We start from the raw sequence: 12,254 nt of genomic DNA, 5'->3' as shown, positions 1-12,254 counted from the left end.
AGCACCGAGCCAATGGCAGCAATGTATACCCTGCATCGCATGGCACATGTATACTTAGACAAGTACAATGGTGGTCTGAGTTTCAGAAGATGCCAGTGCAACCATTGTGTGAAGCCAATATAATCAAGCCACATAGATGTATTAGCTAAATAGCATCTGCCAATGTATAATTGGAACGTCTGTATAGTCTGATTCAGACTATTGCTGGTAGATAGGCATAAATAGTGCTCCATAAACGGTATTATAAAATCATGAAGTGAATTGGATAATATGGAGCTCCTTATTTTACATTGGAGCCAACACAATGGTGGTGAATTTCCTTGGGGCTTCTCCAACTCTGCTGCTATGATATCAGCGGAAGTTTGGCGGAGACTCAGTTTATGCACGGAAACAGAGTTTCCATCAAACTTCCGCCAAAGTTACGGTGACAGAGCAAGAGAATTCCTGAGGAAATTCATGCCAAATGTTATTCCACTATCACATCACTACCTTGGTGAGTTCTTGGAGGAGCCAATGCAGTCAAAACCATTTTGAATTTAGCAGCGCTGTTCTGTGATCTTCACACTGAGTCACACTAATGTCAGGAAATGCATGCTATGTTGATATTAATATAAGGTATAACTTACTATTGAACTGTCACTAATTGGTCATAATAGACAGGTATCTATACAGATGGACTTTAAGGCAGGTTTCAGATAGATTTCACTGCACATGTAATACCGTAATCATTATTTCCTCTTAACATTAAAGGCTGATGTTGTACTCTTTGAGACATCATTTAGAACGTAATGGCTACCTGGAATGATTATGAGGCAGACTAATTGAGGGTTGAGATAATATTATAAGCTTAAGCACACACTTAAGAATCATTATCTGAATCAAGAGTTAGGATTACTGCCCAGTATTAATTCTTGGCATCTAATATTTGTTTTTATAGAACATACTGTTTTAGTTTTATGGAGGGCAGATTATTCAGCATTGGCTCTGTTTTAGTTCCAACAACAGCTGTCTTGCATGATTGCCAGCCTGCTCTATCTCACTTCCTAATTCAGACTGGAGTATTAACATATCTTGATTGCAAGCTGATGGAGGAATAATTTGCAGTTGATTATCAGGGCGTTCAATGGCCAGTGTATATTATATTTTCAATAGCTTATTTTAAGGTACTCATTATTGGTGAGATTAAATTTATGAATTGATTCAGATTCACAGCTTTGCCAAGGTAATCCTGTGTATATCATAATCACAAATAGTCATTCTTGACTCATTGTTAATCAAAATTGTGACGTTTCTGTGACAGCTACAGAGTCTGATTTATCCACATCAAATGCCCCATTGACATACGCTTCCTTTTTCTTCATTTCCTCCTTTTCGGATGCAGCTGTTTCCAAGGCAAATGGATTCACTATATCGATGCCACTTGTGAGGTCCATCTGCTGCAGTTCTTTTCTGGACAGCTTCTCCACAATTCCAGCTCCAAATGAATCTCCAAGTACATTCACCATTGTCCGAAACCGATCCCTGAGGAAGCAAATATGAGAGGTAATGGATCAAGAGCAGACAGAATGAGTATCTGTGCAAAGTGAGAAAGACTATTTTCTGACCATTCTATCTGAATCCTGAAGTAGTCTGGACATCCATGATTTTTGACACACTTTTGTAATAACAGACAGTAAAGTGCTCTGAAATATAATTTTCTCTATTTAGTTTATGTTATCAATTTCAAAAGCAATTTTTGGCATCCAGTGATTGTTACAAATATTTGGCTTTTGTGTTGCCATTCGCTCAGTTTCAGCATCACCAGTCACTAATGTAAATGGACGTCATGTCTCCAATGATCCTGAGTGTACCTTTGTACTGCCCAATATCTAGTTAGACAATCGTGTGACCCGGAGGTCATAAAATAGAACACTTGTGCATTCTGCTACTGTAATTTTCCACATGCCACCATGCACATTCAGCTATCTTTACGAAAGAGACATAACGGGATGAGACATGATTGTAAACCAGCAAATTTGTTTATTTTACATAAAATTCATGAATAAACAGAATACAGTTTTCACAGTGAGATCCATTCATTTTCTCTTTGTCCCATGAAAATAACAAAAACGTAAACTTTACTGACACTCTGGTCAAAAGGCAACTTTGAAGCTAACTAATCCTAAATTAACTAGCACTGTATTTTTGGTTTCAAGCTGCACGGGTTTGTGCATCCAATCTGTCTGAGAGGCAGGGATAGAGAAAAAGATATCCCCTTAAGAATGAAGTCCATGGGGGGTGGGGGGGGGGGCAGGGATTAGCCCACCGAGCTATCAAACAAAGTTACCTCTAATTAAAAGGCCTCTTCTTTCATGTGGCTAGCCAAATGTCTTAGCTAAACCCCCTGCTGGTTGCAATGAATGAACCAATGCCTGGTTGTTTAGGTGTCATAGAAAAAACATTCCATCACAATGACATGAAATACTTAAGATTATACACAATGATCCCCATGTTAATTAATTAATATTCTCAAATACCAAGGCCACGTGCTTAGTTTCATGTCTGCTAGTTAATGTGAGCCTAAAATGCTATATTTCCCTGGAAGTTAACCCCTTATAAACTAAATCTAACATGAAGGCAATATCATATATCCCATATATATGGAAGTAAAACCCTAAAATATTGTATTGTGTTGATATGCAGTGGTCTATAATACCGTTGTCTGTTGCCTAGAATTTCCACATGGTGAGTCGCAGCACTTTTGTGCTAATGGTAAAAGTGTTGTGCCTGTTGTTGGTCTGTACAGGTATTTACATGAGAATTTGCTTGTCAGCTCATTGGCATATACATTGGAGTACTGATTGGTGTAAAACCCATATAAAATGGGAGTAGTCTTTTGGGGTGTTGGAAATTAGCATGCAGCCTTTAGAAAGCCAGTTCTGGCTGAAGATTGTAGAAGCAGGACTAGGAGAGCAGCAGGTAAGTAAGGAACATTACTTGATTCACTCAGTTGACTGCTAGCTTAACTGGGTGCCTCATTACTGGTCTTGTGTCACTTTTCAAGAATATTTAACACAGGAGCAGCTGGCACAGGCAGCCAGACAAGGGACCAGGGCACAGCACAGAGGCAAAGAAGATGTCACAATTTCAGGGACCTGCCCACCCTTCTCAATGAAACTAAGCTCAGGAGACACAGACTGCTGGGTGTTTGTGCAGAAAATCTGTCAAAAATGTCACTCGTACCACGTGGAGGGAGGTGGAACCGCATTGAGTGTCACCCTCTCTCCCCAGGACTACAAACCAGTGTTGCAAAAAATACAGTGGCCTGTCCAGGGCAGGCAAAGTAACACACTGGCCACTCTCCCTTTTTTTCCATGGCTATGCTCGGTAACAGCCCACTCTAAAAGTAACAGTTGTACATCTTACCCATCACAATTCATTCTGGTTAACAGGCATTGTGAAGAGGAGCAGCAGGGCATAAATTTTTTCATCATTTACTATGACAATGAAGATGAGGGAGAACAGGATGATGAGGACCAAGACATACAGGAGACTCTGGAGTATAAGCTGCCCCATGTTTCTCTGCCCCAAATGCCTCAATGTCACCTACATCACTTGTTTCTCACTGCCAGACACCAGCTCAGATATTTTAACCCAGGGACAATTAGATAGTGTTAGTGAGGATGTGGCACAAGGTGATTCTCAGAGCATGAGGGAGCCAAAAGAATGAGAACTGGGTGAGGATGTGCCATATTCCCAGTGGAAGCCAAGAAGAAAGCTGTATATGGCTTTGGAGTCATGGGACCCAAAGCTCCTGGGTACTTGTCTGTAAAGATGAATGTTCTGGAACATCATACCTAAGTGCAGGTGCTGAGCTCACGCTCCAAGGATGTGCAGCAAATGGCAGGTGTGACTCTTGTGTTTACAGCTCTCATTTGAGGCAAAATCAGGAAAGCTTTTTGCAGACATCAATGGAGCTTCCCTCAGGACACCGCATCAGTGCAACCTAACAGGTGACATCAAGCTATCCAGGAACAAGCTCCGGATATGCAGCCAGGAACTAACTGCCATGAGAAGAAGGCCACCTAAGTCCCATGAGTTTTTTGTAGAGCACGAGCAGCCAACCATCGCTCAGGCTGGCCCTCAGACTACACCTAGGAAAAGTACTAGAATAAATGAAAGAAAGGCACGTATAGCTATCCGGGGGAAGCACAGTGGTAGGAAAGAATAGGTAGGCTTGTGTTCACTTCGGACTTTCTTGTAATAAAATAGAATGTGCACTGACATCAGGCTTTGTTATTCATGGTAGTTAGAGTCATACAGGAAAAAGGTGCATTTATTTGGTGCTGACTTATTAAATCAGGTAGTGATTATTGGCACGCTCATATAGAGGGCTATTGTGTTGTCATGTTGTAAGAGGGGTAGTGGATTGAGGGAATGTTCCTTTATTTGGAAGTGAGGAGAAGAAGATAAGACTCTTATGTCAAAGGTAGACAATATTATGCAGAAAGGAAGAGTTCAGTAATGAGATGTGCTCTAATGCCCCGTGCAGCAGTCACTGAAGATTCTGAGTGCAGGTCATTGTGACATTCTCCTCCATTAATTCTGCTTCTAACAAATCTAGGGCCTCCTCCTCAGCAGTATCAAACTCTAGACCTTTGTGAATGGTGCAGTTGTGAAAGGCACAGCAGGCTACAAATTTGCATGATACTGCAGAGCCCCTCCTGACCTGTCTAGGGAGCAAAAGCATAATTTTAAGATCCTGATGGTCCTCTCAATGACCAATCTAGTAGAGGATACATCTTGCTGTAGCCCTCCTCTGCTGCTGTTCGAGCAATTCTTAGTCATTAACCATGGGAGCAGTGGTAGGCTTTGTCATCCAGAAGTCATCTGTTGACATGATTGTCCTTCCTGGAGTAGTCAGGGAGGGCCAAATTTTGAAGGATGAATGCATTGTGATCACTTCGGGCATATTTCACATTGACATGTAGGTCCCTTTGCACGTTGGTACACACAATATGTACACTGAGGAAGTGGAAGCCCTTCTTTTTGAAGTAGTTGAGGGGGTGTTCTGTGGGAGCTTGCAAGGCAACGTGGGCACCATCGATTGCATCCTGGACCTTGGGTGAGCCAGCAACCTTGTATAACTGGATGACCCTACCTTGCTGCCACTTTTCTGTGATGATTCTCTTCTGTAAAGTGTGCCACCTGAAAAATGCATGTCCATACTGCAGCCTAGCTGATATTAGAGATTCCCTCATAACAATCCCCCAGAATCCTCTCATTGGATATAGATGCTGGTCCCACAGACACGCTGCCATCCTATGAATGATGTGGTTCTTGACCTGCATACTCTAGAGCTTTTATTACACAAAATAAATACAGTAAAATGGTTCTATAAATAACTTGCATCTTGACCATTGAATACAATTCACTTTTCTATTCCAGAATTATAAATAAAACCATATATTTTTTCCTATGAGAAGGAATTATTCCTCCATGGATACTTACAGAAGCCAGTCTACGGCAATGATCAGAGTGACGTCATTAGCAGGTAATCCAACTGCAGTAAGAACAATCACCATGGTGACCATTCCAGCCTGAGGAACTCCAGCTGCTCCAATACTAGCTGCTGTTGCTGTAATGCTAGAAATAAATAGACACACATTTAAAAGTCCAATCAAAAAACATTGTGATCATATTCTACATCATTTGCTGGTTTTACTTCTGAAAGAACAATTCTAAAGTCCTGTCAAAGCTTGTCCAAGTCTAGCACTTCTACCCCCAAGAGCTCAGTGGATAATTATACTGTCTGGTATGACATAGAGCCATACAGAACAGGAACATCCCAGGTTCAATCAGCTAGGACAAGTTGGGAGTGCTACAGTTGGCCTGAGTGTTTTTGGAATAATGAGGAGAAATAGGTTGTCCAGGATTCCTGTTCCGAATGCCACAGGAAGTGTGAACTTGTGAACATCAGGTGAAGAGTCCATTATTTGGAATTTCAATTTTTTTGTATTTAAGGATAGATAACATTACTTGCAATATTTTATTACTTATATGAGAACCATGGAATTAGGCAAACTTTCACATAGGAACTGTGACATCATAAGGCTGATTTGAACTCACTCGGATCAGCGGGAATGAGAGGGGAGCGGCTCTGAAATCACAGTGCTGCACTTACTGGCCCATTCCCACTCGGATCCTGCCTGCTGCCATTTTGGGTGACCCAGGTGCTTACCTGGAGCCTCTTTAAAGGATGGAAATCGTGATCCTACAATGTCAATAGGACCCTGACACCATTTTTACACATGAAAGCAGAAAAGAATAGCAATTGTTACTATTCTACTATTGCAGAACGCTGTTAGTTTCGCTTATAAGGGCAGCAGAAACAGGTGAGTCCGTGATTGGAATGCGAAGAAGAGTTGGTGCAGTGTCCCCTTATGATTGGTGCATATATTCAGCACTATTCACTAGAAAAATTGTAACTCTACCACAATTTCTTCAAGTGCACTTGCATAGAAAATAATAATAAAAATGGGGGCAATGGATCAATATTGTAATTTTGATGCCACCTCCACCTTCAAAAAAATGCAACAAAAATCCTTCCAATTTGATTGAAGCCAGAGATGGAGGTCTCACCTGATAGTGACTATCTGTCCTGCATCCAATGGATAATCATTAAGCTGAGCAATAAATATGGCGGCAACTGCTTCATATAGAGCTGTTCCATCCATGTTTATTGTGGCACCCACTGGCAACACGAATCTAGTGATCCTTTTGTCCACTTTGTTTTTTTCCTCAGCACATCGGAATGTCACTGGAAGAGTTGCCGAGCTGCATATAAGAATGAGCATTATTGCCAGATCAAAATTCTGTTTAAAACAAGCATTTTCACATCTTCGCATAATCCTCTGCTCTTTTGGAAGTATCTGTTTTGTGACTTCAATGAGCTAAGTCAAACAGGAGTACCTCTCACCTCCTGTTCTGCTCCCCCTTTATCACAAATCCATCTTTCCCTTTCTCCATATACACGCAAACAACTGTAGGCCACTACAATTCTGAGGCATATTTGCCTTATTGGTTTTATCTTTCATTTAAATAATCACTATAGCACCACTATGATGGGAAATAAGGATTACTCCAGAGAAAGTTCACAACAGTCATTTTTGCAAAAGATTCAGTATATACTAGCTCCTTAGGGAAGGTACTGACTCATGCCAGTGTATAATTCTAAAGGCTCCAGCAGCCCTCTGGTACCTCACCCAAGCGGTCATTCCTCACATATTGGAAGATACAGTGAATGTATAGACAGGGAGCATCGGCAACCTGTTCAACAGCAAAGGACATCGCCACCCAGCCTGATCCTGTCCTTGCCCAACATTGATCCACTTGCACTTTCCAACAGGGATCTCTGGATAGCAAGCAGGAGCAAGAACCTTGGATGATTATCCCCCTTCCTGGTCCAAGGATGCTGAAGACAATTACAGCACCCTTACTATTGCCCCAGCTGAGAGCTGCTAAATCAGCATGCAGCCTACCTGATGGTTCAGTAACAGACTATAAATTGCATTAACTCAATAAATCTTCAGGGACTTCAGTGTTTTGAGTTTTAATGGAATTCTAATGGATAAGCCTCTTTAATTACATTCAGTTGTAGAATAAATGATTAATGAGGATAGATTATTTCTTATGTGCAGTCACTCTTAATTCCCATCCAAGAAGTGTTCATGCTGCTTATAGGATTGTATTTCATTACTAAAATCTGTCCTGTTACCTGGATGAAATCATGACAGATGTCAGTAAAGCCTCAGCCATTCCTCCAACGAATATGAAAGGGTTTTTCCGTACCACGATAAAGTAAATCATGGGTAGAATAATAATACCATGGATGGCTAATCTGCAAAAGAAAATTAAAACACCAAAATGTATATTTATTGCATATATAATTAATGTTGCCGACTTGTCGTACTGGTCAGGGGGTGGGGGGGTGCCGGGCAAGGACGGACTGAAGGGATAAAGGAAAAGAGCATTGTGTAGAATGGAGGAAATATGAAGGTTTTGAAAAATATATGTGTTGATGATTAACCCTTCTAATTTAATATTCCTGATGGTTGAATGGATCGTTCACTATGAGTTTTATTAACAATATTTCCTGTAATATTTCCAAAAGTACCTTTTCAAATAAATTGTTCACTACCGTACCATATTTACGTACACAGTAATGAAGCAATGCATTTTGTAAAAAAGAATAGAATAGACTAATGGAAAAGATACGGTAAGCAGTAAAAACTTCAATGGAATGGAGTAAAGAGATATGTAGGGGCACAAATGCCAGATCTTTAAAATCAGGATTGCAGGTGAAAATAGCCATTAAAAAGCATATATGTATTTTATATACAAGGGCATTGAATACAAAATCAATGAGGTAATTGGAAATCAATATAAGGCATTGATTAGTCCACAGATAGTATGTGTAGATTTAGATGCCCTATTATAGGAAGAATCTTGGTGCCATGGCAAATGTACAATGCAGATTTACCAGAATGATATCCGAAATGAAAGAATACAGTTATTACAGGAAAAATTTGTAGGTCTATAGGAAAAGATTGAGATTAATAGTTAGCTCTATCAAAGAGCCAGCACAGGCACGATGGGCCAAATGGCCTTCTTCTGTGCTGCAAGATTCTATGATTCTATTCTATTAAATTATCCCAAGCTATTGCTTGATGAAAATCTATCGGCATGGTCTGGATTCTGAAGGCCTGCACTATATATTTCTTTTCATTTAAAGTTGAAATGAATCAGGTGTTATATTTAGCTTGCTAACTCTCAAGTTACATTGTATCCAATAAAGACTAATAAAATCCAATATAGAATCATTCTACATGGCATCATTTATGTCAAACACCACATGGTTACTCTTTGTTGAGGGCCTCAATAGTATAATCCCAATATCTATCATTCTCTTGCTCTCTGTCTCTATTATATACACCCCTGGTCCAGCCAACATCATAGAGTCTCCAAGCTATGGATGGAGATCCAGTGATACATAGAACAGTAGTGGTCCTCAGAGCCAAGATGATCCTCAGCTCATGTTGTGAACATCATTGAACTAAAATGAGGTACACTCCTGTGAAGCACTTTGGGATATTTTACTATGTTAAAGGCGCTTTATAAATGCAAGTTGGTGTTGTTGTAGTCAACATTTAATTCTTTTTCACTAAAAGATTTTCTATGCATTTGGTCAGCATGGCAAAGAATAATAGTACCAGAGGATGGAACACCTTTTAAACCCTTATGCTCCCCACCCGCCCCCCCACCCCCACCCCCGACCCCCCGGCACATACGCAATGTACATTACAATACATCTCAATCCTTCTCCCAAAAGAGCACTCTCACTAATATGAGATTACCCACTGTCTCATACTGTCAGTCCTCAAGTCATGGTTTTATAGAGTGAGATACCCAAACTGATTTGAATTAATGATGAATTTGAAGGCTGTTTTAATCTCTGAATTCTTATCCAGTGGAATCTGTAGTAAGATTACTTCTGCCCATTTAATAGAGACCTCAACATCTATTGTTCTATCTATTTGCAGTAGATTTAACACAGGCCTTAGAGATAATAGGGCAGGTTATTAACGTGCAGAACCGCCCAATCATGCAAGATTCAATCCTGTGCCATCACTGAAAATTTTCAATCCAGTTCTAATACATAACTCCATAAAACAGGCTTAGTCCACATATTTTCTCTGAAATAACCCAATAACCTCTTACTTTAAATGATAATTGTTTTAGCTACTATTCAATATTTGGTTCAGTAATTCCTAAAAGCATATGAAAGAACTGTGACACATACCCACTCAGCACTGTAGCCATATACAGTCCAAGTCGATGGAAAATTTCCCAATCATCCACTTCCATTACTTTTGCAGCAATGAGGAATAATATACCAATTGGCATGTACCTAAAAAAAACATTGACAAGTGGTTATATTAGGGAAAGAAATTTCAATTGAATCTTGGTACATTTACATTTCTGACATGCTATTATATTATTTCAGAAATAATAGTTATTTTTATTTTATTTGCAGCTCAAATAAATAGGACTACTGAAGCAGGAAAGTTATAAATTGCAGTAACAGGTTTAATAGCAGGTGTAATAGTATTACAGTTTGTTACTGGGGATTATGTAAATTCCCCTTTATGATGGTAAAAGCTCATTCAAATATATGGACTTTATACACTATAGTAGCCAATTTTCTTCACTGGCACCAAACTTCAATGGCTGAAGTGTTGGATCCAAAGGATAAGTGGCTTTTTATTTGGCTTGTAATACTTTACTAATCCTGCTCCCAAAATATAGTTGACAGGGCCCTTTGGCTGTTGAAAGGTGGAAAGACACCCAGGAACTTGATCCCAGGGACTATAATGGGGGTAAATGTAGCTTTTAACTGGTTGTGTCTCTAGCAACAGTGGAAACAACCATCAAAAGAGAAATCTGGTCATAGGTGACAATGAGAGTTATTACCCTTGCTCATGTAGACCAGTCCATCCCTTTCTTGCTACAGCTGCTTCTGGCATGAAGGGGAAGATGGAATTAGAGACATGATAGTGGTTTACAGTTGCTGTTACTGACAAGAGGGAAAGCCAATCAACAAATGGTGTCAATGCCTCTCTCAGTTAGCAGAAGTATGGTGTTGATATAATGCAGAATATAATTTTAGTGCAACATCCTACTCACCACATGATGATCTGTACTATTTTCATGGTGGCTTCATTCAATGCATCAAAGAAGTCGAGCAGAATTTTGCCCTTTTCGCCCATCTGTCCTATGACAATCCCAAACACTAGGCAGAAGACAATGAGGCCCAGTACATTGATTCCATCAGAGTATGCACCAATCACTTTGTAGTCCTTGGTTTTATTCTATGAAGATTTTTGAACAGTTTAAAAATAAGAATTGTCGCCTAATTTATAGCTTTGTTATTTGTATATGATTTGTTTTCAATTAATCAACAAATTGTCACTGTATTTCGTAACTCACCGATGGATATGCACCAGACTGCCAGGGCTCACAAATGTTATTTTTATATGATAAAAAATAAAAAGGGATCATGCACACAGATCCATACCCAGAAAGACCCTACAGCTGCACAATTTTTTTTATACATTGCGTTCACGGGAAATCATAGCAATGTATTCAAGATTCGATAAAAAGTGTTGGTGTACTTTTCAGCGGGAGCCGTTGAATAACTATCAGCAAGATTGAACTCTGGGACTGATCTCCCCCCTCTCTAACTCAAGGACACTGAAGCCAATTGCAGTGCACACCAGGTGAGGTCAGGCATCAAACCTGGGATCTTCCTACTTTGTATGACTCAGTACCTACTACATAGGAGAGGTAGCCGTCTGAGAATTAACATCTTTGGTGTGCCAATTAACAGGCTAATGCTAATCCCATTATTTTTGCCAAAGAGATAATTGAGTGAAAGTGGTATGAGTGGTGTCCTTACATGGTGGAGAAGCCATCATTGGAGAGGCTGTTGGGATAGAATTTATTTGGCAGTTTGCAGCAAAATTGACTGATATTTATAAATTACACATTTATGTTGCCAAAATCCCTGGAGTGGAGTGGAATGTGGAGGATCAGGCAAGTGGGAGGTGCTATAGTCACTGTAGTCACTCCAGGAAGGCCCAATACTATGGGACCAAACTCTATTGTGTCTCCGCATTATATTTATGTTTTCTTTTTCCACAAGTGTTATCAAAAGAGTTGGGTTTTTCCCTAGCACCAGCTCTTAACTTTAAGAGGCTACTATAAAAAAAAGTGAGGAAGGAGGAAGCCTCCGAAAGCTTGTGAATTTAAAATAAAATTGCTGGACTATAACTTGGTGTTGTAAAATTGTTTACAATAAAAAAAAGTGACATCGGTTTAAAGGACATACACCTTCCCTTTCTTTCCTCGCTTATGTTTTGCTCAGATACCTTGAGAAAGGATTCATTTTTTCTTTATATTTTTAATTATGGAAGATGTGGAGCTATTCACTTTCTAGAATTCAGCATTTTTTTCAATCTCACTTATTAGAAAGCCGTAAGACTCCTGTTGTGTAGCCAACGGAGGAAGGTGTTTGTATCTTTGTGTGTGTGTGTGTGTGTGTGTGTGTGTGTGTGGGAGACTAGCACTGAGGTAGCCCTGAGGCTTCTGCCAATAGCACTCTTCATCCAGTCAAAGGAGGCCCAAAAGAACATAAGAATATAAGAAATAGGAGT

General features: G+C 39.8%; 1 protein-coding gene across 1 annotated transcript in view; it reads right to left on the bottom strand.

Moving 5' to 3' along the window:
- Positions 1-1,262: 1,262 nt before the first annotated feature.
- slc1a1 (solute carrier family 1 member 1) overlaps positions 1,263-12,254 on the bottom strand; it is a 50,601-nt gene continuing 39,609 nt past the window's right edge. The window contains exons 8-13 of the mRNA XM_067982331.1: positions 10,726-10,910; positions 9,842-9,949; positions 7,757-7,879; positions 6,622-6,816; positions 5,491-5,625; positions 1,263-1,521 (exon numbers count right to left, since the gene is read on the bottom strand). Of these exons, the coding sequence (XP_067838432.1) occupies positions 1,275-1,521; positions 5,491-5,625; positions 6,622-6,816; positions 7,757-7,879; positions 9,842-9,949; positions 10,726-10,910 (993 nt within the window). The 3' untranslated portion in view covers positions 1,263-1,274. The remainder of the gene's footprint in view (positions 1,522-5,490; positions 5,626-6,621; positions 6,817-7,756; positions 7,880-9,841; positions 9,950-10,725; positions 10,911-12,254) is intronic.

The sequence above is a fragment of the Heptranchias perlo genome, chromosome 4 (genome assembly GCF_035084215.1).
Source record: "Heptranchias perlo isolate sHepPer1 chromosome 4, sHepPer1.hap1, whole genome shotgun sequence".
Classification (NCBI taxonomy): Eukaryota; Metazoa; Chordata; class Chondrichthyes; order Hexanchiformes; family Hexanchidae; genus Heptranchias; species Heptranchias perlo.
The sequence above is the reverse complement of the archived record's forward strand: the minus strand, read 5'-3'. Positions and strand labels throughout refer to the sequence as shown.